Source organism: Apodemus sylvaticus, chromosome 16 (assembly GCF_947179515.1).
Source record: "Apodemus sylvaticus chromosome 16, mApoSyl1.1, whole genome shotgun sequence".
NCBI classification, from domain to species: Eukaryota; Metazoa; Chordata; class Mammalia; order Rodentia; family Muridae; genus Apodemus; species Apodemus sylvaticus.
In genome coordinates, this window is record NC_067487.1 from 34,358,953 (window position 1) to 34,386,751 (window position 27,799).

Sequence of the window (27,799 nt, forward strand, 5' to 3'; positions counted from 1 at the left end):
GTCCTCCTCCTTCTTCAATCCCGCCCTGCGCCGCGGGGAGTTGTGGGTATCTGGAGGGTTTGTTCAAAAATAAGAGTGGAGGAATTAAGGAGGGAGCGGGTCCGACTACGAGCTGCTGGGCCCAGAACTACAAATCCCAGCAGGCAACAGGGCGTCAGAAGGCGGCTGTGGGAGAGCGGGATGCAGAACTCCGCGCGCGCGGTGGTGATGGAACGTTGCTAGTTCGCGGGTCCGGCTGCTAGGGCCCCGGGGATCACTCTAAGGAGCGCGCTAGAACGGGAATCTGGAAGGCAGGCGGCTCTTCAGTTAATTCAAGTATTCAAAACTCCTGAATCATTGGACGCCATGCATAGGTAAACCGGTTTCCCCCCCCCCCAAAAAAAAAAAAACGGCCAAAACTTGAATGAACCGTTTGAATTCTTTTAGGCCTTGAATGTTGCTTCTTGCTCAAATAATCTTGTTATGTGAATGGTTGCTTAGTTCCTTTTTGTAAGAAAATGGATGGATGAATGCTTTAGTATGAATATCAATGTGCGGTCTAATTTGGCTTCCCAATTAGGTTTCCCTTCTGCTACTTTTAATCGCTGCGTGAGTGCCCTCGTCTTTTTCCCTCCACGGGAAGAAATTATTGAGGCCTTCTGCGCGACCATAAATCCCAAAGCCTTTCGAAGTATATGTGTTTCCGATTTTCTCTTTCATTCTTGGATTTTTTTTCGCAGTAGGCACGCTAAAAATGGAGTACTGTTACTTGCTGTGACTTTTCTACACGGCATTCTTGACTCTTCTTTCATTCCTACCTTGGAATTATTTAGGGGTGTGCTTTCAGAAGGAATAGGGAATGTGTGCCCTTCTGCAGGAAGCACCTTCAGGAGATTCCGGACCAGAGTAGCAACAGCAACGTCACCACCAGCTTCACGTGGGGATGGGATTCCAGCAAGACTTCTGAACTGCTATCAGGCATGGGTGTCTCTGCCTTGGAGAAGGAAGAGGTGGACAGTGAGAACATCCCACATGGACTACTCTCAAACCTCGGCCACCCCCAGAGCCCTCCAAGGAAACTACTGAAGAGCAAAGGGAGTGACAAAGACTTTGTGATCATCCGTCGGCCTAAGCTCAATCGAGAGAACTTTCCAGGTAAGGCGTGACACTAAGATTCAAGTTGTGTAAGTAATGGATTGAACTGTTTTGTTCTAACTAAATCGATTGAACTATTTCCTTGGGGAATTCTTTTGGATCTGTGCCTAAAACTGCCTAGTTTGGAAGTATTGCGGGGAAATGGATTCCAGGTCATTAAGTCTCCAGGAATCTTGATTGGTTTTTATCTTGTGGTCAACAATTGACTTGAAACTTTTAACCCTCGAGGCAGCATTCCTGCCCTTTTCCTTAGAAGGGAATCTTCCTGCTCAAACTCTAGCTCAGCACAGTGCTATATGGGAATAGAAGCAGGGATCTTAAAGGGTCCCCCTTGGCTCTAAATGTACTTCTTTGTTTCTGAGCAAACTTTGTATCGTAATCACTTAGATTATTGGTAGGCGCCTTAGGAAGGTAAATGCTAATCTAAGTAGAAGAGACTTAGACTGCTCGCTCCACTTGTAAACAGGCCCTTGGGGGTGCGGTGCTTCCCTTGCTGTGGCATTGCAGCTACAGTCAGAGAGCCCTGAAACTTAGCTTCATCCCCACTGCCCCCTACATCCAACTAGTCACCTTGTCTCTCACTCTTGAGTGGCAACTGCCTCAAGCCTTCAGCGTCTGAATTCCTATAAAAGATGTATAATGTCAGCTTTCTTCTGGCTTCTGCCTCCAGGAGGCAGAGTGGGCCGATGAAAACAGTATTTACCTGAAATTACTCCCTCACTAGTGACTCCCATTCCTCGATTTCCCAAGCCTTTTTAAAATAAGCACCTCTGGGGTGGATCCAGAGTCCAGGACTGGCAGCCTTAGGGTAGATACAGTGTATTGACCCGAAGCATTGTCAGGCTTTTCCCAGCCCCCTGGTCATTTAAAAGAGTGATTCAGGAAGTGTTTCTGAGAGCCCACTGACCCCGCCACAGTAGAGTGCTAAGGATAATGGCAGTGAGCCAGACAGACACTTCGTAGAGCTTCCAATCTAGTGAGGGAATACTAGAAGTCCAGTGGATTTGGTACTTTATGTGATGTGTTAGGCCAGCGTGGCTAACAACAAAGAGGGGGTCAAGCTGAGGAAGAACCGAAGTCTTGGAATCTGAAGATAGATTGCAAACTGGGCTGTGACCTTTAAGCAAAGACAAGGAGGGGAGAGTGCAGGAATATGGCATGAAAATGTCCCTTGGTATAAGGAACCTAAAGCCAAGGGAACACCCATTTAAAACACTGGAGAAAAGGATGGGCCCTGTAGGAAAAGCAGAGGGGGGGACAGTAGGGAGAGGGACAGCCCCTGGTGGAGCTGATCTTTTCTCACTGGAACCACTCACTCCCCTTCTCTTGTTCTGTTTTGTTCTGTTGAGACAGTCTCTCGGTTTGTCACGTAACTCACTCTATAGACAGGCTGGCTTCTAGCTTCAGAGATCTGCCTGCCTCGAGTGCTGGGATTCGAAGAGCCATCACCACCGTGGCTCATTGAACCCTTTAAAGGGACACATTGGTTAGCTGAGGTTGAACTCTATCAGGTAGAGGAGAGACAACAGACCCCTAGAGATTTATGTGGAGTTGTGGGGAAAATGGTAAACAGTGGTCAGATGCTGGATATATTCTAACTTTAGAGACGATGGGATGAGAGCTGTGGAAGAGGTGGTGCACAAAGTCTAAACTGAAATTGGGTGAGGAGTGGAAAAACAGATTGAAGACAGCATCAAAGTGAAGTCTTGCAGAGCCAATGTGAAGAAATGTATTCTTCTGGTCCTTCCTTCTGGCACTGTCTGCAGATAGGATGGTGAGCTGATCACCTGTTTTGTAGTCTTGTGTCAAATACCTTTGAACCCAGCACCCAGGTGGCTGAAGCAGGCAGATCTCTCAATTGAAGTGAGTTCCAGGACAGCCAGAGCTACACAATGAGACTCTGTCTCAAAAAAAAAAAAAAAAATTGTTTGGCCTTCTCAATACTTTTGTAGGAAACATTGTAGGAAACAAGTCGTCTTCAAGTTGTAGCACGTGAGTCCACTTTAACGCCAGGTATAGCATTGATGCCTGGTATCTCCAGTCCCAGCTTAGAAGGCTGAAGTCAGAGGATAGAGATTTCTGGAAAGCATGGGCTTTGCAGTAAGGCTGTCTCAAACACTGACTTGAGAAGCCAATTGACATACATCTTTTGTCTATAATCATGTTAATCAGACTCTACACCCATAGAAATCTTTTCCTTTAAAACTTAACGTGACTCTTATTTTTGGAGCCTGGGTTTTTAACAGTAGCAATGTGGTATTGGACCAACCAAATGTAAAGCAAAGCACTGTGAAGACCAGACAGAAGACAAGGGAGGGCTGCTGACTCCTAGCAGTTTTAAAATGGAGTTGAGGAGGACAGACAAAGTATATAGCAGCTCCACGCAGCCGTACATCTGCCGGGAAGCCAGAGGTGTTAGTAGCTCAGACCCTGGTTGTCCTCAGGCCTGGAAGGAGGGAAGGAGCCCCTTGTGCAGAAGTGACTCACTTCCTATCCCAGTGGATGTGTGGAGCCCTTGGCCACTCAGCAAAGCCAAGGTATGGGGGAGAGGGAACTACTGAACTGGTCCAATCAATGAGTCAACATTTCTTTCTTTTTCCTGTTTTGTTTGTTTGGTTTTGGGTTTTGGTTTTTGAGACAGGGTTTCTCTGTGTAGCCCTGGCTGTCCTGGACTTTGTAGACTAGGCTGGCCTCGAGCTTTCTGAGATGATCCTCCCACCTCTGCCTTCCAAGTGCTGGGTTTGAAGGCATGCACTACCACCCTAGCTTTATTTTTAAAGACTTATCTTGTATACCTCTGGATAATTCACTATGTAGTCTTAAAATCTCAGCATTTCTCCTGTGTCAGCCTACCTTCAATGTCTGACTGCTTGTGAGTACCTGACCCTCGCCCCCCTCACAACCCCCCCCCCCATCGCCCAACACAGACAGACAGATACACACACACACATTTTTTAATATGCTCTCATCTTATAGTCAAGGTTGACCTTGAACTCATGGCAGTCCTGTCTTCAGCCTCCCTAGTGCTTGGATTATAGTCAGTGAGGATAGAAATGAGCCTAGACTTTAAGATTGATGTTTAAAATGATTATCTAAACTGAGAGAGGGAAAAGAAATCATGGCTCTTAGGATTTCTGTGATCTAGGAGGCAGAGAAGGCAATAGCATACATTTATGCACGGAGTGACTTTCAGGAGCACCCCCTTGTTAATTGCTGTGGATGAGAAGCAGGCGCATGGTGTAAACTGAGAGACAGCTGCTACAGGGGAGTGCCACCAAGCTCCCGGAAGCAAGCCTAGGCCTCCAGTGTAGCTGGATTCTTATCCCAGTGAGTTTTACATGCAGTTGTTAAGACAGGTGGCTAATACCTCTGCCAGGATTAGGGCCCAACAGCTACGCCTGCTGTACACAGATCTGGTGACTGATCCAGGGCTTTTGCTGGTTCACTGCTCTAAGCAAGCTTTCACCACGGGCTGTATTCCAGCCTCACATCTGGCAACTAAACTCCTCTGCATCTGTTTATGTGGGATGATTAAAGCTAGGTGGCCTTCGTATAGCAGGGCAGTGCTGGCTGTCTCTGGGGGCCAGCCCAGTGTACGGAAGGAGTTGAGAGGGAACGGGAAACAGTCCAGAAGCGGAGCCAGCAGCAGAAAGATAGCAGTCACATGTTGTTTATGGCCATCAAATGCCTGTCCCTTGTCTTTTAAATAGGTGAGCACCATGAAACTGTGGTTGAACTAATATGTTGATCAGCTCCTCCGTGGCTGTTAAGCCCCTTCAGATTGCAGACCCAGCCAAGGTTCTCTCTCAGACTAAAATTCCAAAGTTCAGAGTATACCAGAATCCACAAGGAATCGTGTTCAAAGTGCAGAATTCCAGAGGTTCAGATCCAAGAATTTCTTTAGCCTGAGAATCTGTGGTTTAGTACCCCAAAACAAAACATTTTTCTCCCCATACTTTTTTTTAGCTAGTAAGAAATATATTTTATACTGTGTTGGTTTTTGTGAGACTCTAGTCCTGCTTGTCCTTGAAGCTCTGATTATTCCTGCCTCTTGAGCACTGGGATTTTAGGTGTGTACAGAGCTCAGCTGAAAAGCAATCTTTAAAGTCAGAATTTGGGAGGCTACCTATGGCTTAGTGGTAAAGTGCATCGACTACTCTTCGGGAAGCTCCGGGTCAGCTTCTGAATAGCAACTCCAGTTTCAGAAGATGCAACACCTCTGGCCTCTGGGTGACTCACTCAGGCATACGTGTTCACAAACATACACGTGCATACTTATAGTTAACATCAGTTCCCTTTTTAGTCAAATTTCAGACGTCAGTAGAATCATTTTGGATATGTAGTCTGAACCTTGAGTGTCGGTGCTCTTCTGAGAAATGAGCGGATCAAATAAGACAAGGTAGGCTTGCCATAGGGGTCAGGTGCTTAAAGCTCCTCCACACCCCTTTCCCATGAAGAGCATGGGGAGTGGATCATCAATGAGGAAGCTGCTTGCACCTGAGAGGAACCCGGCAGCCATGCTGGTTAGCTGCCTTTCAGTGCAAGGTAGGAAGCCCTGGTGGGTTTTGCAGATCGAAGTGGAGGAAAGACCTCCGCTTGCTCTTGTGCTTGCAAACTGACCAGGCGGCCATGTCAAGAATCCAGGAAACAGATGGCTGATGTTTTGAGAATTAAATATGGCAAATACAATTAGATTAAGTGTATCACGGCCTGGATTTCAGCCACCAGCGAGGCTACTGGAGACACATTTCTGCCCCATTCATCTGCTGGGACAGCGGCCAGTCAGTCCTAGGCTCATTCACTTCTGCCCAGGGGCTCCAGAACTGGGTTGTCCTGCGCTGGGACCTTGCTCTTAGCTAAGGCTGTATAATCTTCTGGACTGTTGCTCCTCCCGTTCGATAGTAAACTCGTCAGTCCCTTGCAGCATTTAGCAGTGTTCTCTGCCACCAGAGACATCATCAAGCGTTGGCCTCTTGTGACCTTTTACTTCCACTTTGGGGCATGGGAATTTAGAAACCCAAGTTTGCCTCTTGATTCTGCCCCCTTCCTAACAGTGTCGCCTTTGTGAAATCGTTTGGCTTCATTGAAATAAATGTCCTCATACATAAAAGTGAGACTAATAATACTTAGTATGTATGTATGTGTGTGTGTTGAAGGAAGTCAGTGGAATTTAGTAAATTTGACAGTTTTTAGGGCTTCTAGTAGATAGCAATTTTTAGTGTTATATTGCTTACTTATTTATTTAATGGTCCATTTGCCACTGAGGTTGTTGGACATGAGCTGTATCTCATACCCAGCTTCCAAAACTAGTTCATTAATCAAAAACCACTCATGATATGTTTGTTACAAGCCAACCTCTTACTGTTCAAATGAGGGAACTGGTCTTGTGAGGCTGAGAGCCTTGCCTGTATTTAAAATAAAGCGAGCATTTCTTCTCTGAAGTGTTAGGTATTCCTCCATGCAGTATCAGTCAGGCACTTTCCAATAATTAGGGTCAGGTTCTGTTCTTGAAATTGATATAGTAACTGATATAGTTGGTTAGAGAAGGTTAGCCAGTCGCATTAAGAATTAACAGAAATAAAAGGTCCGATGCACTTAGCAAATATTTATCAAATTCCATTTACATGCTACCTATTGCAAGTTGCCCAAACATGGGTGTGGGTCTTTGATGGTGACATGAAATTACTTCCCAGAACAAGTGTCTTTTAAGCTAAATCTGGGATAAGCTGTACTACAAATTACTCCTTGGATTGGACTATCTCTTGCAATGCCTTGGTGCCTGGGTCTGCTGCCTTCATATGCAACAGTGCCACTCTTTCCTCCTATCACGTGATCATTTCTTACTGTTTTCTTCTCTCTCTGCTTTCTTAGAACTTCCTCATAAAATAGCAAAAACCGAATGAGGTCTTACAGTCTTATATTTGTGGGCATGTTTTTCTAATTTCCCTTCCCCGGTCATCTTTATTGGATGCTGTTGTTGGCTGACCCATCATCCCTTGCAGCTCACCTTTTCCTTAGTTTCCTAAGCTTTCTCCTGAACACAGATGCAGCTGCACCTGAGGGCTTTCTCTGGCCAGGACTGCTGAGGAGTTTACTTTGAGGCCAGAGTTAACCATCAACTGCACGTGTGGACTCACACTCCAGCTCCCATACCCTCTGGGGGGAAAGCTCAGAAGCAGGTTCCAGATGGTCTCCTGGAATCCCTGGAGGTTTAAGCTGGTTATCCGTGGCGACAGCCTGCCTATTAGCATGCCATAGCTGGCTTCCCTCTACTTGTGGCGTCTGTCTTCCCCTTTTCCAGTGCTTCCTGTCATTAAGTGCCAGATAACTCCTTGAAGTCAGACCTGGCTCTGTTTCTGGAGATTCAGCTCAGATAGAGGGAGATGTGGGGTTTGGGCTTGGGTAAATTCCTTACAGCATGACCAGGCCCTCCTCTGATCATGAGTTTTTGCCTGTTCATGAGAATTCAAACCAGCGTACTTCCTAGTATGAAAAGAAAAAAAAAAAAATACAGAAGGAAAATGTGCTGATTTCGTGGAGAGAGCAGGGAGTCTGGACAAAAAAGATTGCCTCTGTATTGCATGATTTAAAATCTTCTACATCGCCTCATCTCCACACTGAACAGTTTTGCAAGGCAGATCTGTTTCTTCTCATTCCTACAGATAGAAAACAGAGCTGGAGAGACTCATCCAGTGAGGGCTGAGTTCTTCCTTTAGCATGGCAATTCTCAGATACACCAGGGATCTGACAAGATGGTCTTTGTAGATCAGAATGAAATCTCAACCTGTAACACTTGTGAGATACGACCAAGAGGATCAGGAATTCACGATAGATCAGAGAGAGCTCAGCCACATAGTGAGTTCAAGGCTGGCAGAGTACAGGGGACTCTGTCTCCCACGCTGAACTTGGGTAAAGAACAAAGAGACTGAGCACTGAGGAGCCACAGCTTCCCAGAAGCCTTCCCTAACAACCCTTCTGCGCCAGATGCTGCCTAGACTTGTGGGCCCTCCTGTAGCCGTCCATGATAGTTGGAGTGTCTTCTTTGTCTCCCAGCTTCTAAATAGAATAAGGATCTGGGCGTGCTTAGCTTATTTTGTATCCCAAGAACAAACCTTGGGATTGACTGGATGGTTCAGTAAATACATGAATGGATCAAGTTTTACTTCCTACTATGTAAAACAAATCAGGTTTTCCTTTGCAAGATCTTGTGGACATGGGAGGCCTAAACAGGTGAGTCAGTGATGAAATCATGTACACAAGTGACCTTCGTTGGTCATGAGGCTTCCCATCAGAGGCCATCACATCAGAGGCCAGTAGTAGCAATTTTATTTTAAATGAATAGCATCCAGGTACAACCCAGAATGACTTATCCTAAAAATTACGGTAGGCTCCAATGACTGGAACACACTTCTAAATAAGCAACAGATTAAAGAGTGAGTTGAGCCATCACAGGATGAGCCTTGTGCTAGGTAATGTGGACACGGGCTGAGTGTCTGGCTCTGTTGAAAGAGTGCAGTTGAAAGACAGGCAGGGTTTGTCTCAGAGAGACGGTCCAGGAAGACTGCCGGGGGCAGCAGCTGCCATGGGCCACCCTCAGTGCCCTTCTCCACTGAGGCCGCTTTCCTGTTCACAGTACCTGCTTCACCTACGATCTCTACCAGCTATGTAGATCTTAATAAATACTGGTCCCTTTGTGTGTGTGTGTGTGTGTGTGTGTGTGTGTGTGTGTGTGTGTATAATTTATTTACATTTAAAATGTTTTCCCCTTTCCAGGTCTCCCCTTCGGAGCCCCCTATCCCATCCCTCCTCCCCCTGCCTCTGTGAGGGTGCTCTCCCACCCACCCACTCCTGTCTTCCCACCCTGGCGTTGCCTTATACTGGGGCATGGAGCGCCCTCAGGCCGAAGGGCAGCTCCTCCCACTGAGGTCCAACAAGGCCATCCTCTGACACATGTAGACAGAGAGCGCTGTGGGTCCCTCTACGTGTATTCTTTGGTTGGTGGTCCAGTCCGGGGGTCTGGCATACAGGTCCCTCTCTACTCTTGGGGACAGGAAGGTAGAGAGCCTAGAATTAGGTCAGCTGTAGATAGGATTGTGGAAGAGCCACCCAGAAACCACTTCTCTAAGACAGAGCTACATTAACCTATCTCCCACTACCATCTCCATGACCACAGCCACACTGATCTTTCCAGAACTTCAGTGAACCTCTGGAAATTACATGCTCACAGGCATCTAGTACTTCCTTGTGTTAAATCAAAGCCAAAGGTCTTTCTCCACCATAGCTCCCCCACCCCTGCTTCTCATTCCATTGCTACCACTGCCCTTCTTAGCTCTGTTCTTAAGAGCAAGCATGCCTGCTGTGGGGTCCAGAGCACAGATCTGGAGCTTACTCCATTACCTCAGTCTATTCTTACTCAGTGATCACTGCCCCAGGAACACCCTCCGCCCACCACAGTGCTCCAACATATTGGCTGTGCCTGGGTTTCACGTGCTGGCTGAAATCTCCTTCGTAACTGGCATCCTTTTGGATGTGTCACATAATGTGCTCGTTTTGTGTCTACTTGTCCATTTCCCCCATAGCACATGTTTTATGGGGTAGCCTTTCATTGTTCGTGTGTTGTCTGCTGATCTTGCCTTAACACCTGAGAGAATACTTGGCACCATAAGAAGTAGAAAATCTTGAAATACTTGTTGAGTTAAGAAATGGAAGCCAGGCAGGGGTGTCGAAAACCTTTTTAATCCCAGCATTCGGGAGGTAGAGACAGAAGGAGCTCTGAGTTTGGGGCCAGCCTGATCTACAAAGTGAATTCCAGACAGCAAAGCCTACACAAGAAACCCTGTCCCAACTCCGCCACCTCCCAAAAAAATCAAGGAAGAGGAAGGAGGAGGACGTCCTTTCATCCTTTCCAAATAGCTTCCTTAGGTTCATGACTGGATATACTTTCTGTACTCCAGGAAGGAGGAAGGGTCGTTTGCCTTTTACAGAAGTCCACACCTGAGGAGATCTTTCTTAGTGGCTTCAGGCATCACAGTTTATTGGGTGGCTGGGGACTGGCTCTGTGCTGGGTTGTTAATCAAGTTGTCTCTGCCAGTGGTTGGCCAGCCTGGTACGAGCAGTGCTTGTCTTAGACTTTTCTGTGTCTGTGATAAATATCACAACCAAGACACCTTACAAAGAAAGAGTTTGCTTGAGCTTACAGTTCAGGGGGGAGGGGTCCGTAAAGGTAGGGACAGCAGGGAGTCCTGAGAGCAAGCAGCAGCTATGGCAACAGGAAAGGCTGAGAGCCCACGCCTTGTTCTCAAGCAGGAAGTAGACAGAGCTGACTGGGAGTGCTCTGGGGCTTCGAATCCTCCAAGTCCACCTCAGTGGGTGCTTCCAGCAAAGTCACACCTAGACATGCCACCAACCTGGAATGAAGATTTCAGATGTTCAGGACTGTAGGGGACAATCTCACTCAAACCACCACAGTGTAAGTCAGTGTGTACTACAGAAAAATAAATGGGAATTTGAAGGATTCCGTTTGGTTGAAACTCCCTTTAAGCTAAGTGGCCTGTGGTTGGTATGTGCTTGGCCTGGCGGGGCTCCGTGACTTTGACAGGGAAGAATTCAGAGGTGGAAACCCTGTGCTGCCTCCTTGCAGGTGTCTCCTGGGACTCCCTTCCAGATGAGCTGCTTCTTGGGATCTTTTCCTGTCTCTGCCTCCCTGAGCTGCTGAGAGTCTCTGGAGTCTGCAAGAGGTGGTACCGCCTCTCGTGAGTATTGTTCATCCTTTTGGGCATAGAGAGAGGAGGGAAGGAAAGGGGTTATGTGCTCGTTTGAGTCTGGCAACACCAACCACCACAGAACACAGCTGCCCCAAGCAAATCCAACCCCTTTTCCACTGTCGTTAGAAGTCAGTGAAGTCGTTTCAGTCAGACAGAGGAGTCCCCTGTAGGTTATTCTTACCCTATTTCTGATCGCCTCTTCGCCCTGTGTTCAGTTCTGCACTTGTTTGTCATGGATACACCTGTCTGGGCCAGGTGGTGTGCTAAGAGCAAAGGAGGTCTGGGGGTGGCAAGATGGCCTGGTTCTGAGGACCAGGCTGGGAGCACAGAGGAAGGGTACAAGGCCCTGACCTCAGACAGCGTGAACCCAGCCTCTTTTATATATGAGCTACATGACCAGAACAAGTTGCCGGTCACTTCTGAGCCTGGCTACACTGCGTATAAGATAGCCATGATTGGGCCTTCCTCATGGGATACTCAGGAGAATAAAAGGAAAGGCACTAGTACCTTGCCTGGACCGTGGGCATGCTGAACAGGGGCCACTGGAGGTGGTCTTAGCTGCTTCTCGCCTCTACTTAAGGTGTGTGTTTGAAAGGTGTTCGCCAGGAAGGCGGTAACAGATATGACATAAGGAGAGGCTTTGTTGTTCTCTGGTATGCTGAAGAGGACACCCAGTGCCTCAGATGAGGCCAGAGCTTTTGTCACTAAATTACACACACCCCAAGGCCTAAGGCTAGTATCAGTTGTCTTAGCAGATGAGAAGGTTTCCACAACACTGGCTACATTTTATTTCCACCAATGGGCCTTTTTGTTTTTCCTACCTGGTATGCATTTTTTTTCAAACCAAGGGGAAAAAAAAACTAACCTTTATAAAAATTGGCATGTATTTAAGGTATGTAATCTCTATGGTTTGCTATAGGTGTAGGTCATTAGATACCTACAGAATTCTAGCAAATTAACAAAACCATAACCTTGCATAGTTACTTTTTACAGGTGTGAGTATAGCTAAAGCACCTAAAACATCCTCTTTAGCGTGAATTCACAAATGCAGAACAATGTTACTCTCAAGACTGTTCATTCTCTGTATCTTTGGCCACCTAGTACCTACATCTTCCCTTTGGTCCAGCCATCTCCATGGCTCTAGGATAGTAACTGACATAGTAATTTAATCTTTCCCGTAGGCTAAAATGGTAATTTTGTATTATTCTAGTCTATGAGTTGAAGAAACTATGGGGTCAAGAACGTTTCATTGGTGAAATGAACCTTAAAATAAGATCAAGGTCTCGTTGGCTCCCCAGCCTTGACCATTACTAGTTTATGTTTGACTTAGGAGCGAGGTGACTGCTGAATTCATCTTCCCTTCCCAGGGGTAAAGAGAATGCTTTCAGACTGTTGTTACTTGTTTGAAAGGAGAGACACTGAGATCTGACATAATCAGAGAATGTCATTTTTTTTTTGAGGTAGATTTCAGTTCGGACAAGAGTAAGGGATATCAGATACCCTTTAACCTTTAATTTAATACGTTTTTAAATAGTCAAATCATATATTAGCAAAGTGTGCTAGAAAAACTAATTCAGACCTGGCCAGCGAGTGTTTATTTCAAATGTGTTAGGGAGAGGAAATTCTGGTGCACTAAAGCACTTAGAATGCTCCTTCGTGCTCTTGCACTTAATGGTTTCTCTTGCTTCCTTAATTGAATTCAGCTATGGACATTGAAAGCCCCTCTATAGGGGCTATAGAGATGGTGAAGAGGCTTATTGCTGAGTGCACATCAGACTGCTCAAAGTAGCCTGTATCTCTACCTGGCCTTGGAGACACACACACACACACACACACACACACACACAACGGGGGCATTTGTTTACACAGATATAGACACATAAAATAAATAAATAAATAAATAAATAAATAAATAAATAAATAAATAAATAAATAAATAAAGCTTTAAAAAGAAACACAAAGCTTTGCGGTGGTTGCGCACGCCTTTAATCCCAGCAATTGGGAGAGGCAGAGGCAGGCGGATTTCTGAGTTCAAGGCCAGTCTGGTCTACAGAGTGAGTTCCAGGACAGCCAGGGCTACACAGAGAAACCCTATCTCGAAAAACCAAAAAAAAAAAAAAAAAAAAAAGAAGCACAAGTTTAGTCTATATAATGTATGTGTGTATTTATGTATGCTAGAAAATACATATAATCTACTATATCCCTCTTTCCTTTAGCTTTAATATAAATATGTATATACACTCATGCATGTATGCGAATATGGGACAGAGCCAATCCCTGGCTGTGTGATTGATGTTTCTCATAAAATAATACCTATTTTTCTTCCTTCATTTACATTTTTATGAAACTTTTGGTATTAGTGGCAACCCATCCACACTTCGAAGAACTAGAAATCAGGATTGCTTAGGAAGTTTGGAACCTACGCACCTGGTGATAAACATTTTTAAGAGATCTTTAAATTTGTCAGATTACACTTACCAATAGGATTTTATTCTCTGATTCCAGGTTATTAGCACTTCTAGCTTTAGCATTAGATAACCTATAGAAAGAAAGAAGGGAGTATATTGCTACTGTGACCAGGAAATGTTTATCATTGTTGGCCTGGAAACAAAGGCTCTTCAGATTTGCTTTAAGGAAGCCCAGTGGCCACATCTTCCATGTTAGTAATGACTCTCCAGGGTCCCCAAGATTGACATTAGCCAACTTACGCAATGAAGCACCCTTTCTGTTTTAGGCTCGATGAGTCTCTCTGGCAGTCCCTAGACCTCGCGGGTAAAAATCTGCACCCAGACGTGACTGTGCGATTGCTCTCTCGCGGCGTAGTCGCCTTCCGCTGCCCACGGTCGTTCATGGAGCAGCCCCTGGGTGAGAGCTTCAGGTAAAAAGGAAGGACGGATGTTGAGGTGGGGACAGCTCACGCTCCTCTGTCTTCTCTCCGAACAGTCTGTATCTGTGCCTCGTTCATGGCTTCTTCCTTCCCGCTGCCCATCCATAACAAAGCGGGGAAATAGTCCCGAACTGCATCATGGGCTTTCCAGCCTATCGCGGACAGATTTGCAACCTGGAAAAAAAATGCCTTCTTCTCTTGTTTTGTAGACTGTTTTGAAAAAGTACTTCTCTGGTGCTGCAAATTATGGAATACTAAGGTTCCGTGCTATCTGATGCCTCAGAAGAAGAGCTCAGATATGTAGAACATTTCTCAGTTCTAGAACTTTCCCCCGCTTTCCATGGTCCATTTCCGTGCCCCTTCCTTTTATTTCCTGTTGTTTCTCCTCAGCCTCTCGTTGTGTTCGTTCTTCTCCACTTGCTGTTCTCAGACGCGGTGTGCCCTGTACACCCACATTTATGCTCCTGATTCTCAGATACTACCTTTAGTCTGGTCCTCTTCAAAATTCTTAGTTTAATTGCCGGAAAAGCTTCCACACCTGACCTTGAGTACTTCGACATTAGCATATCTTAAAGTAAACAAAGCCTCCCTTTAAAACTGGTTCCTCCGCTCTCCTCCCCCGCAGCCCTCAGCCTGGAGTCATCTTACCCCACGCCCTACCTGGGCACGCGGGCCTAGCTCATTCTCATGATACCCATCTTTTAATTTTATGAGTGTGACTGTGTTGGCAGCAACGTCTGCACTTGGCAAATCTTGAATTATAAAAGTGATTAAGGATGGGAATTAGCTAGAAGCAATTTGTTTTAGGACCAGCTCTTTCTCTGGTATTTAAAATGTGTATTTATTTAGTCCTGTTTGTGATTGGCTCTCATGTGGGGACAAGAAGGGGTCAGACGGGATCGGAGTGTGCTTGCGTGAGTCACCTTACAGAGGCCTCTTTTCTCTCCTGTATACAGCTCCTTCCGTGTGCAGCACATGGACCTGTCGAACTCAGTCATTAATGTGTCAAACCTCCACGGGATCCTGTCTGAGTGCTCCAAGCTGCAGAATCTAAGCCTGGAAGGCCTGCAGCTGTCAGATCCCATTGTCAAGTGAGTGGCTCCTGAAGTGTGTTGTAAAGACAGTGGCGTGTGTGTGTGACCACAAAGTCCTTATGTACGTGTCCAGATATAGCAGATAACCAGAACTGTCCAGGATTTTCAAGGCAGCAGACATTTGAAGGCTGAGCATACTCTAGGTATGAAGGAGAAAAGTGTGATCATCAGTCTGTAGTCCATGCCCCATTCATGGATGAGACAGATAATTACAAGGCAGAGTGTTTGTTCAATGAATTGCTGGCCATGTGGCAATACTCTGGGGGAACTAATTAAATGCAAGAAGGCAGCCGGCCGGTGGTGGCGCATGCCTGTAAGCCCAGCACTTTGGGAGGCAGAGGCAGGCAGATTTCTGAGTTCGAGGCCAGCCTGGTCTACAGAGTGAGTTCCAGGACAGCCAGGACTACACAGAGAAACCCTGTCTCGAAAAAAACCAAAGCCAAAAAACCAAAAAAAAAAAAAAAAGGCAAGAAGGCAGGCTTCTCAAAGTACTGACTTGTAGTGTAGGCTAGCCACTGATAATATTCAGGTAGGAGATCTCCAAAGCTGGTAGGACAGTAGAAGCAGCCTCGGTAAAGCTCTGCTGTGCTGAATGCCTCTAGTTGCTGGGGCGCAGACAACAGGAAGATGAGGAGGATCATGGGTATAGTATAATGGCCTCTTGTGGAGCCTCTGGTGGTCTGCCAAGAGGCCATGAAGCATCATGATTCTGGAGAAGGAAGAGCCGTGTCAGACTGCAATGTGTTTGATTTATTTGCTGGTTACATACATCTTAGGCCATTGTACTGTTCAGATGAGAAAAGAGGAAGCCTGATAGGAAGACCAGAACAAGAGTGACAGCACGTGTGGCACATGCTAAGCTAAGCCTAGATCTGAGAACAGCAGTAAGCTCTCCACCTTTCCCCACAGAGAAAGCTGGGGCACGGAAAGGCTGGATCGCTTGTCCAAGTTCACACAGTTAAACCAAACCAAGACCTAACTCTAGAACAATAGCTAATCATCACTGAGGCTCCTTAATCGAAGGAGAGCCTTTGACCGTAAAAGATACGTAAAAGATACGTTGGCGTTTCTTGTCCATTTATACCGCAAGTACTTTGCAAATCCTTCAATACATTGTCATTTAACCTTCTTTCCAACCCCAGCAAGAAGGTGCTCTTGCCAATTTGCAGATGCCTAGCCAAAGCAAGCCACTCAGCTGTGTCAGGGACTAGTGAAATAGAGATTTTAAGCCCATTTCTGACTCAAAATCTTGTGTACTTCATTACAATTATACAGACGTGTGTGTGTGTGTGTGTGTGTGTGTGTGTGTGTGTGTGTGCACGCGCGCGCGCTCGGGGGAACACACACACACATGCACACACACCAGGACTCCCCATTGATCTAATCTCTTCTTCTGGCATTTCTCTTTTCTAGTACTCTTGCACAGAATGAAAACTTGGTGCGACTAAACCTTTGTGGGTGCTCCGGATTTTCCGAGTCTGCCGTGGCGACCCTGCTAAGCCACTGTTCCAGGTAGTGAAGATCTGAGCTGTCACAGTTGAGCTTTGCCCCTGGGTGTCAGGGTAGACTTTTGAGTGGCACCACATTCTTGACTTGAGCAGTGTGGTGTCTTTGCCACGCAAACTTACAGGCTGAACTCACTTTATAAGGGAGGGATACGTGGACTGTGTTCCCTTCTCTCTGCTGTTAAAGGGAAATGAAGGAATGGACTTATCAGTGTGATTGAGTTCTATTCATATCTAACTAAACCACATCTAATAGGGGTGATCCCATTTACATCTGTTCTAATAATGTCCATACATGCACTGCTCAGTGCGAGGAGGCACAGTAGCCTGTAGTAACTCTCTCTTGTATCTATGGCTCCTTAGCCATCTGTCAGCGGTGAGTCTTTGGATCAGGATGTGAGGCAGACAAAAATCTTTCCGTACTACATTCAGCCAGCAGAGATGAAGAAGGCGGGAGGTAGACTAGACGTTGACTTTGAAACTCACCCATCGGCTCTCCTGGGAGGGGAGAATTGGAAGAAAGGCATTTCACAGCATCCTCTGTGGGTTTTATAAAACCTTGGAGTTGATAGCTTTTTTGACAGCAGTGTACCTGTTAGAGAAAGAAACATGGAGGCTGCAGGTTTCAACCTGCATCCCCACCCAGAAGGAGGGCTGTTGGCTAGGGCGACCTCACCTGGGACCTTGCAGGATGCAGGACTTTAGAGAAAGGAATGCCTTTGAACGACACAGCAGGTGGTCGGGGGGAGGGGAGGGCAAAGTTTCCCTGTGTTCAGGTTTAGGTCACCCTTGTCACCAGGGTGGATTCACACTCTCCTTCTTCTCCTTCCGTCATGCAGACTGGATGAACTAAATCTCTCCTGGTGCTTTGACTTTACCGAAAAACACGTGCAAGCGGCTGTGGCACATTTACCAAGCACCATCACCCAGCTGAACCTCAGCGGCTACCGGAAGAACCTCCAGAAAACAGGTGAGAGCTTCTCGGCCCTGGCCTCCCTCCGAGCCTGTATGGCAGGCTTGTGAAGTGTCGCTGCCTGCTTGTCTCCCTTAGTCCAAAGTGCAAGTTGTTTGGGTCTTCAGCAGAGGGATTGTTCGTCAGAAGAGTTAGGAAAAGGGAGATAGCTCCTGACCTGGAAGCAAGCCATAAGTCCAGGACCTAGATGGTCGTGCGTGCGTGCGTGCGTGCGTGCGTGCGTGCCCGGAGATCACAGGTCAACATTGAGTGACTGATCACCTCAGTAGTTCTCCACCTTTTCTTTATTAATCTGTGTTTTTATATGTGTGGGTCTTCCTCCTGTATTCATGCCTGTATCTCACATGTATGCAGTGCCCACAGCGGTGGTTACAGACCACTTGTTGCTGTGGTTTCTGGGAACCAAACTCCTGTCCTTTGCAAAAGCAGCAAGTGCTCTCAGCCACTGATCCTCCGTTCCAGTCGGTCTGCCTTATTTTTTGAGACAGGGTTGCCTGGTGACCCTGGAGCTCACTGGCATTGCTAGACTGACTGGGGTGCAAGACCAAGGGATCCTCTTATCCCCAGTCCTGAGGTTACAGGCAGGTGCCACATACCAAGCTGAAGCACTTTACTGACTGAGCCAACTCCCCAGTCCCAGAACTGGTTTTAATAAAAATTACTGTGTAAACCCCAGTGTAAATATAGGTAGATGCAATAAAGTCATCGCACTGTAGCTATGGGTTCTGCATCCAGATTCAAACATTAACAGATCAAAAAATAATCAGGGAAAACTACTGCATCTGTATCGAACATCTAAGAACATGGTCTTGGCATGGGTCACTGATCAGTTGAGTGTAACAACTCCTGGCACAGCATTTACTTATTTGGTATAAGTAAGCAGACAAGAAGATATGCATAGTTACTTCCGTGTCCTTGGACTTGAGCATCCGAATGGGATCCTGGGACCATTATCCCAGGAATACAAAAGCATGACTTGATTGAGAAGTGGCTTTCTTCTAGGAGCAAGCTTAGCTTACAAAGGAATGGGTTTGATGGTTTCAGGGCAGGTGTGCTGCTGCCATCTAGTGGTCAGAAGCCAGAACTGCTGCTGAACAGCACAGGAATCCAGCAAAATGTTTTGATCCACTGTTAGGATAAAAAAAATCCTGCTAGAAACCTAATAAGTTAGCATTTACACCTTCAACTTTTTAATTCATCTAAAAGACGATATGTGTCTTTGAAGACAGGTATTTCAAGTCGGGCAGGGAACAGCCACAGTGTTAGTAAAGCTGACATTTATTTGGCTGTGCTCTGTGCCGTGTGTGTAACACTAAGTCTTAATGTGTACAGATAAGAGGTTGCAAAAGGAATGGTGTTTGTCATTGTTCTTGTTATATAACAGCTCCATAGCTCAGTCTCCAGCTAATATTCACTCTAGCTGCACAAAGCCAAATTGATTTAGGTATTAAAACCTACCCTGCCTGGTGTCTTGAGAGTGGTATTAGCTCACCCCAGGGATAGGGAATTTGCCTATTGAATTTTTATTATGTTTAAAAAGATATGAACCCAACATTTTGAATGCATCTTAATATTTAGGTAGTAGTTAGAAACTATTTCTCTGGGGCTTAATAAGAAGAAAGATCTGTCAGACTAACATAATTGGTCTTCATGAGTGGCCAGAGACTTACATCCACTCCCTGCATAAGGTGGTCCACATTTGAACCACCACCATTGCAGATGCCTGCCTTCAGAAAGAGAGGCAGAGTAGACAGTCTTGATTTCCTATTCTTCTCCTTGCGCAATACTTCAACATTTTCCCTTTAAACACTTTAAATTCTGATTATAGAATTATATGGTTATTCTCAGAAAGCAAGATAATAGAAAAACACACAGAACAAAACAGACACCGTGCGCAGACTCCCTAAATGGTAGGAGTGACGCTGGGAACGTAGGGAAGAGAGTGGGCAGAGTGGGTAGGTTGCCTGTAGCAGGAAGGGACTGCCTTTGTGTAGAACGGTCAGGGAGGACCTCCGATCATATAAACACATGAGTCCATAGAGGTCCATGGAAGAACATTCTGGAACTAGATGTAATGATCAAAGAGAGGACCTCTTATTTATGTGAGAAACTTATAGGAGTTTGTGGGAGAACATTCTGGAGCACAGGACCACAGTACAGAGGCCTTTGGTGTGAGAGCTAATGTATGAGGCAGTGGCAGAGGCCAGGCTGCCGACACAGAAGGGAGAAGCTATGGATTTGCTGAGCGAGGCAGTGCGTGCGTGACCCTGAAACTATTCACCCTAATGCCACATGAGAAAAGGCTGGGGTCGGGGTAGGGGGGCAAACGGGGAGGACAGTTAGGAAACTACCTGGGCACATTTGGGACACTGGCATAAGAGGATTCAGTAACAGACTGGACATGAGAAGTGAGTAATACAGTTAACTGTGATCTTGTGATCTCCAAAGTTTGGCCTAAGACACTGAACCCATGAGGTTAGCTTAGGAAAGGGACAGATCGAGGGTAGAAACAGACCGTTTTAGACATATATTTGGGCAACTGCCACACAGCCAAATCAGTATGCTGAGAAATATTTGAAAATACAAAACTAATGTAGGGTAAATGTGACCACAGATATATTTATGAGAGTAAACACTCAAACATCTATGAGAGTAAACACTCTGCAGGGCGGTGGTGGCGCACACCTTTAATACTACCACTTGGGAGGCAGAGGCAGATGGATTTCTGAGTTCAAGGCCAGCCTTGTCTACCAGTTCCAGGACAGACAGAAACTCTGTCTTAAAAAACCGAGAGAGAGAGAGAGAGAGAGAGAGAGAGAGAGAGAGAGAGAGAGAGAGAGAGAGAGAGAACACTCAAACATTAAGTGGATCTATTTTAAATAAGTTACATTTTAACATTTGTTTTTCACTTAAAAGTAACTCAGTTTATGTCACCCTGCTACAAATTCTGCAAAGCATATAGTACCAATGCTTGCTCTACCAATGCAGGTAGCAGGTAGCAGCCTGGTAAATTTCCTTCAAGCCTTTCCTTTTCTCTATTTGTATGAGGCTGTGGGTTTGGATTAGATTAAGATTACAGTGCACTGTGTATCTGCGTATTTTGTTTTGTTTTTCATGCAAAACAGTTCCTGCCATTTGATTTACATTTATTTATTCTGGAAAGCTGTATCATGGCGATCAGAGGCCTTGCTGGGGTGGGTTCTATCTGCTTAGCATGGCAGAACGTTTTTATTTTTGAGGCAGAGTGTCAGTATGCAGCCCTGGCTGGCCTAGTACTGACTAAGTCATCTAGACTGGTCTAGACTGGTCTACAGTGTGCAGCAGTTCTTCAGCCTCTGCCTCCCTGGTCCTGGGATTATAGGTGCTTTTAATTTAAGTTTAGACACTCTTTACCTAACCCAAGATTCCACAGGTAATTCATTATAAGTTGCATTTAAAACCTGAATATATATGGTATTTACTGAGTTGTAATGTGAGCTGAAAACTCATTCTTACAGTCATGGCCTAACAGTTCTTTAATAAGTAGTCCTTCCTGAACTGAAGCGACATCTTGATTCACTGTTGTTTGCCTTTAGGTACTGGCATTTGGTTTTGTTGGGGTTGCCTTTATTTTTGAATTGGGATTTCCTGTCCTTTCCAGCCAGTTACTTTGCTGCATAAGTAGCTGCTATCCAGGGGTTTCCACAGTTCCTTTAACATTTATAGCTGATTCCCAGGTGCTCTCCTGGACTCTCAGCAGGAAACTTCTGTGTGGGGACAGCCCTATGTACTGTCACACTTCTCTAACTGCCTTCCCTCGGACACGCCACACGTCCTTTTCTCCTTCCTTCTTTAGCAGTGACCGTGACCATGACATCTGTTTGGTTTTTCTAGATCTTTGTACCATAATTAAACGATGCCCCAACCTCGTCCGCCTCGACTTAAGGTACTGTTTTATATCAGACCTTGGAGTATGCTGGTTGATTGTGAAATGAGGGAAGGATCAGGAGAAGGGATTAAGCAGCAGTCCTCTCAAGGTTTGACTCCTTCTTCCTCTCGGTTGCAGTGACAGTATCATGCTAAAGAATGACTGCTTTCCTGAATTTTTTCAACTCAACTACCTCCAACACCTCTCCCTCAGCCGGTGCTATGATATCATACCTGAGACTCTACTGTAAGTATGTTTTGCATTTACACTGGTAAAAAGCAGAAGAGACCAAAACTCAGTCGTAAAGTCCATCTTTAGATGAATACATGTTCAGAACATAAACACATTGATATTAATATGCCCCACAAAATGCCTAGGAGAGAATATCGAAAGAGTTCACAGAATGTTTGCTTAAAATGACCAGTAATCCTGAGTTGACTGAGCTTGTTAACAGCTACTCCCGGGCTGTGGACATCACGGCAGGTGCTAGAATGCTGTCCTAGTGTCTGTGAAGGACTTACAAAAGGAAGCCTTTTCCTCTGAGGTACCCACTGAGCAGGGAAGACACACCCAATGAGAGTGGGAGACATTCTCAATCCTGCTCAAAGCTTACAGGGGACTCCTATAATCTAAGGTAGGTGTCCTGGTGGTCAGAGAAGGGGAAGGACTACAGATAGAAGAACTGGTCCTGAACGAGCCTGATGCTGTCTGGACAGAGGGCGTATTATATAGGTCCTTGAAACTTAAGAATCTTATCCAGACATTGTGTACTTCATTCCAAAGTCTTCTTTACACCAAATATAAATGTACAGTAGTCAGATTGAAAGCCACAGGGATTAGAACCTTAGCAGTTCTCCGGTGCCTTTCTGGGTCCTATGGCTGGGAGGCCACTATGGTACTATTTATCTTGCTATCAGAATGCCAGTATTAATTCTTCCTACCTATAAATGGTGAAATTTGAAAACAAGTTATTTATTCCTGAAATGAATGGTTTAGATCAGTTTCAGTAATAAATGATCTATAAAGAATTCAGTAAAATTGGGAAGTCTGGTAATTATGGGAAAATCAATCATTTAAACTAATCTCATGAGCCTTAGCTAGCTAGTATCCTGTTTAGAAAAATACTACCTAAAAAGGATGCAAATGTTGCAGCTCCAATTCACATGCATGGAACTCTGATAAAAATGGCAGCACCCAGAATGCTGGCATCCAGAACACCTTGGATCGTGTAGTGTCCAGACAGGGTTTCTCCGTCGTCCACTCTTGCCAGTCAGGCCCCTCACGTGGCTGGGCAGCTCCCGGGAGGGAGAGTATTCTTTTCTGGTTTCTTTTCTCAAGTGTCTCTGTGAATCTTGGATTTGTTCCTTCACTGTAAAAAGAAGCCATGCAGTACTTAAATGCTTGCCTTCCTTCTAACAGAGGCAAGGGGAAGGCTGTGATCCTTGGCGGTTTAACCATTTGTATCCAGTGAGAACACGGCTTACCTTTAATCATTTGTATCCAGTGGGAGCACGGCTTACCTTTAATCATTTGTATCCAGTGGGAGCACGGCTAACCTGCACAGTCCTCCCCACATGATCAATGAAGAGCATGACGGTCAACCTAGGGGTGACCCTCTGCAGAATTATTGCTTGTCAAAATCTGACCTTCAAAGACATTAGGCCATCAGTGGCGTTAGTTTCCGGTCAGTCAGAGCAGCCGAGTTGAATGAGAACTGTATGATGTTGTCCTAGCATGGTTCTCTGAGCGTCACAGAATTACTAGTGATTCTGTTGAAGATCCTTTAAGGTTGAATTCATTGGTGCCATACCTGGGGTGAGTCTTTCAGGCAGCTAACACATTTGAAGTTCTTAGGAGAAATATCAGTGTGTCTCAAGGACACTGTCCACACAACAGCCTGAAACCCTGGAAAATAGCTGACATCTTATCTCAGAAGTGGGAAAGTAAAATATGAGTCTTTGATGGTCAGAAACCTTTAAGTTCCCCAATGCTGCAAATCCCTGCTATAGTTATTTTATCCATAATTGGTGTTACCTCCCACTGAATTTTCTTGGAAGTATTCCCTATTTCTCATTCCATAATAAACCCAAGTTGGAGAGAAAACTGATTTGAAATTGAGAGATTTGAAAATGCATTAGAGAAGGCATTTTGGGTTATATAAAAAGCAGTGTTATGCAGATGAGAGGACAAAGCTTGATGTTTCTGTAAGTGCCTTCTTACTGTTCTTTAGATCAGAGCTCCGTATTTATTCCCAAGCTGGCCTGTGATCCAGCTTCAGCTTCTTGTATGACAAATGCCTTTTTATTAAACTTGAACTAGGAGCCCTAAAAGACATGATCTTATTATTTCACACAAGTTAAAGAAAGTCTGGTGAACTGTTCCCTTTCCTCTCCCATTGTAAAGTCAGATGCTCGTGACTGGTTTTCGGCCAGTGCACACAAGAGGCAGTGATGGGGTTTGGTGGTGAGGTGTTGCCCTGTCTCCTGCAGCGCCCCCTTTCACGGGAGGCCAGGAGCACTGTGTGGCTTCTCACCCACTCTCTCCCAGAGCTGCTGCACGAAGCTCCCGCTGCCATCTGCTGACATTTGTCTCCTCCTCACTCCCACCAAGTCTCTTCTTTTAAATATCATCCACTGCAGATGGCGCACGCACGGCTGCCTGCAGAGCCCAGAACCCGCATTCTCCCAAATGTCCCCGTTCCCAGATGCTCGGATGGTGTCACCTAGGAGCTGTGCTAGGGCTTGCCCTCCTCTTTAGTGGTGATGGGTGTAACCTTGTCCACAGTGCACAGCTGTTCTCTGTATGTGTTTCTGCATTCCAGAAGTTCAAAGGTGCAGTGTGTTCCTCCTGACTTCCGTTTTGATCTCTTGTGACCTCCTGACCTCAATGCCCCTTATAAGCAAACACATTTCGTTTTTACATTGTACTTTTATTTGCCAGCGTACCCTGCCTCTTGTATCCCACCAAATGCAGTAAACAGGGTGGTGCTTACCTGTGCCATTCACACATTTAGAGGGGTAATGGGATGGCCCATGGAGCCTCAGCACAGATGGGCCTCAGATCTAACAAACCATCTGCTTTCAACCATTCAGGGGGCATCAGTGGTTCTGAGGCAGGTGAGTGGCATGGACTGACAGCCTTCAGGAGAATGTCTTGTACACTGTATGGAATATGCCGGAAGGCTGAGAGCCATTGGCAGCCATGTGACAGTACAAACATGCTTTGTTTGAATACGTATTGACTGTGACAACATAAAGGTCACCGCTGTGCTCACTGATGGGGGGGGGGGGCGGTTTGCTGAATTTCCAAACTAAATGTTCCCTGTCCTGAGACTTTGTACTGTGTCCCAACCTAGAGCAAACACAGACCAGAGAGACAAAGTTGGGCATACAGACCTGTTACAAAGAATCAGCACCCAAACCCAGAAAGTGTTTTCTTTAGTTAAACAGGGTCACTTCTGTGTGACCCTCAGATCTCACTGATAACACAACTGTACCTCAGATAACATGAAATGTATACAAAAAGGTATGTCCTATCACTAACAGGGGGAAATGTGTAGGGAAAAGGTCACTGACTGCTATAAATTGGTATCCCATGTCAAGAACACGCTGTGGAAGTCACTGGTGATTTCGGAGTCGTAGGGCCTCGGTGAGCCGTTGCTAAGCCGCCATCAGTGCTGCTGGTGACCTATGCTGAGAGAACTTAGTTCAAAGAAAGATCATGGCCAGATTCCTAAATTACATGTTTTGGGGAGGTGCAAGTTGACATCACAGTGTAATATTTAATTTTACCATTTCTGGCTTGGTAGTTCACATCACGGCAGCCCTTCCAGAGATCTGTGCAGATGGAGAAAGGAGGCAAATCCAGTTCAATTTAAAAAAATAAATAAAACTTCGTAGTTCCACAGGAGCCCCACTGAAGGAAACTCACAGGCTTGGTTCCCGTACCCGCAAGCATCAGGCTGTTTTAGTTCCCAGCTTTCCTTTCCCTCGGTTATTTCCGTAAATCATTTCTTACAGATTATGTCTTCAGGATGCATTTTGTAGACCGATAGAAATGATAAACCATGGGCTATAATAACTAGTCTGACAATTGCCATACCTCCTGGCATTTGCTCTTCCTTTACAGTGAACTCGGAGAAATCCCCACACTAAAAACACTACAAGTCTTCGGGATCGTGCCAGACGGTACCCTCCAGCTACTGAGAGAGGCTCTTCCCCGGCTGCAGATTAACTGCGCCTATTTCACCTCCATCGCAAGGCCAACTATGGACAACAAGAAGAACCTGGAGATTTGGGGTATCAAGTGCCGACTGACTCTGCAGAAGCCCAGTTTATGAAGTGCTTGCTGCGGGGCGGTGTCTCTTCCTCTGGAAGGAGAAGCACTGGCAGCACACCTGCGTGCTGGAGACCTTGGTAATTCTTCCTCTCGGTTTCACCTCAGACTTCACTATACATGTATGTTAGGGAACCATTTGCCAAGGAACAGCCATGAAGTGTTACTTTTTCAAAACTATCGAGACAATTCTGTCAGTGCTGTGCCCTAAGTCTTAAGGTCTTTGGAAATTTTAGGTGAGCCTATTATTTCAAAATGCTTTTTAAAGCAAAAGTTGAGCCAACTCTTCCAAGTGCCCTTCTAAGTCTGTTTAGAATCCAAGTTTTTAAAATTACCCGTGGCTAACAATCTTCATGGCGTTTGTCATAACTTTTTATCTATTTAATTATTCAGTGTTTTGTAAAACTTGACCTTGAAAAATAAGCTATGTATGTATGGTGAGCGGACGGAAACCAGCAGAGTCTGGTAGTGTTTGAGGTGGTCTCTTCTGGGGATTAACACATTTCAACTTCGTGCACAGGTATGAGGTTAGTTTAACAGTCCTGCATGATGTACCTAAAACTCTAAATGAGGAGAAAAAGACAGAGACACAACCGGAAGCAGGGGTGGGGATAGGGTTGGTGCAGGATTTGAAACCTCAAAGGCTGTTCTCTAAAACCAGGTTAATATGAAGTACCCTTTAATGTCTTTAGGAGCTATGCTATGTTTTCAGCATCTTAAATTAGGTGAGGAAATCTACTTGTGTGCTTTTTTTTAAACTTTATAATCAATGTATGTTACAATATATGTGGGTTGTTTAGCTTTTTTAAAATTACTTGCTTTGTTTTAGGAATGTGATATTATTCTAGTCAGCATTCTAAAAAGTCAGATAGGAAAACCCTGAGCTGATCGGGTGTGCTGAGCTGATCGTTCCTTTAGTACTGCAGTTATTTTTATATTACTCTGAAATCAAGAACTTGAAAACAAGAAACTCTTTAAGTGATCTTTACAGTAATTGCTTGAAACTGCCCACTAGGTGACTGGACCTAAAGTTGTTAGGTAGAACTGATTTCTGTCCATCGGAAGTCGACACGGGGTGCACGTGTGCACCTTCAGAGCCGGAAGCACGGCTTTCACTTTACCTAAACATTTAAGAATCACTGGGCATTAAACCTTTTGATAACAGATGTGTTTTTTAGCACTTGATACACAGAAGCAAAAGGATCAGATTGTGTTTCTTAGAAAATGAAAAGAGAAAAATTTAAGGCAGTTACCTCTTTAGAGAATTTCAGAGCTACAATCCATTTCTATTAACCTCTTCATCAGAAACTTTTTGTTAACAACGTGAAGTGCCTTCATCTGCTTAGACCTAAAGAACATTTTAAGTGTCACCTAAGAATGGTCGTGCTTCAATTCCCTAGTAGTTAAAAGAGTGCTAACTACTACTTGAAACTATTGTTTACACATTAGTGATGGGCCGATGGCAGACTGGTTGGACTCTGGCCTCGAGGTGCCCTCAGACATACAGTACCTGTTCTTCCTTACACAAGTCCAGCTGTGAGCTATTTTGCCAACATGTCGCAGTAATACATGTCGCAGTAATCTGTATTTTTGTATGTGATTTCTACTTTTATAGACTGATTTTAAAATAAAGTGCATTTTTATAAGAACAAGTACTTGAGCTACTTTTCTGCAGTCCTTCAATTTAGAAAGCATCAGTTTGGGTTGCCATTTGGGTCAGATAAAGATTTCCGCCACCTGTCCTGATGTACTTAATGTGTCTGAACAGTGTTACAGGCCTGTTGGCCTTCGTCTGCTCTCAAGAACAATGACACTTCTAAAATATTTGACTTCCACTGGCTGAGGTGACACTGTATCAGCCTATGTTGTTTTCCATGCTTTAGTAATAGTGAATGCCTGAGGTCCAATACTTAAGTCCATTTGAACCTTTCGTTTGAATACCAGGCGGATAGTTCCCAGGTTTACTGATTGTTTTTTTTGAACAGTACCATTATAATCCTGATTTCATTTTTAATGATAGAAAATGTAAATTACACATTGAGCCTCCTCATCAACTCAACAATCTTGGCCAGACTCCTTACTCTGATTTCACCCATTCCTGCATACAAAGGTAAGTTTAATACAAAATTCAGACTCGTAATTTCATAAATACCTCAGTATATATAAAAGATAGATCTGGCATTAATTATAAATACTGAAT

The 27,799-nt window shown here is 45.1% G+C and overlaps 1 protein-coding gene across 1 annotated transcript; it reads left to right on the plus strand.

Moving 5' to 3' along the window:
- Positions 1 to 69: 69 nt before the first annotated feature.
- Skp2 (S-phase kinase associated protein 2) lies at positions 70 to 27,251 on the plus strand. Its single transcript, XM_052159431.1, has 10 exons — positions 70 to 353; positions 857 to 1,134; positions 10,775 to 10,886; positions 13,633 to 13,776; positions 14,742 to 14,876; positions 16,293 to 16,391; positions 17,224 to 17,354; positions 21,231 to 21,282; positions 21,403 to 21,510; positions 25,393 to 27,251. The coding sequence occupies exons 1-10, from the start codon at positions 346 to 348 to the stop codon at positions 25,601 to 25,603; spliced, it is 1,278 nt and encodes a 425-aa protein (XP_052015391.1). The 5' UTR covers positions 70 to 345; the 3' UTR covers positions 25,604 to 27,251.
- Positions 27,252 to 27,799: the final 548 nt, after the last annotated feature.

Excerpts from the sequence above, each read along its gene's own strand:
- Skp2 (XM_052159431.1), top strand. Across the intron at positions 1,135-10,774 it reads CAATCGAGAGAACTTTCCAG|GTGTCTCCTGGGACTCCCTT; the intron begins GTAAGGCGTGAC and ends GCCTCCTTGCAG. Across the intron at positions 16,392-17,223 it reads CTGCTAAGCCACTGTTCCAG|ACTGGATGAACTAAATCTCT; the intron begins GTAGTGAAGATC and ends TCCGTCATGCAG.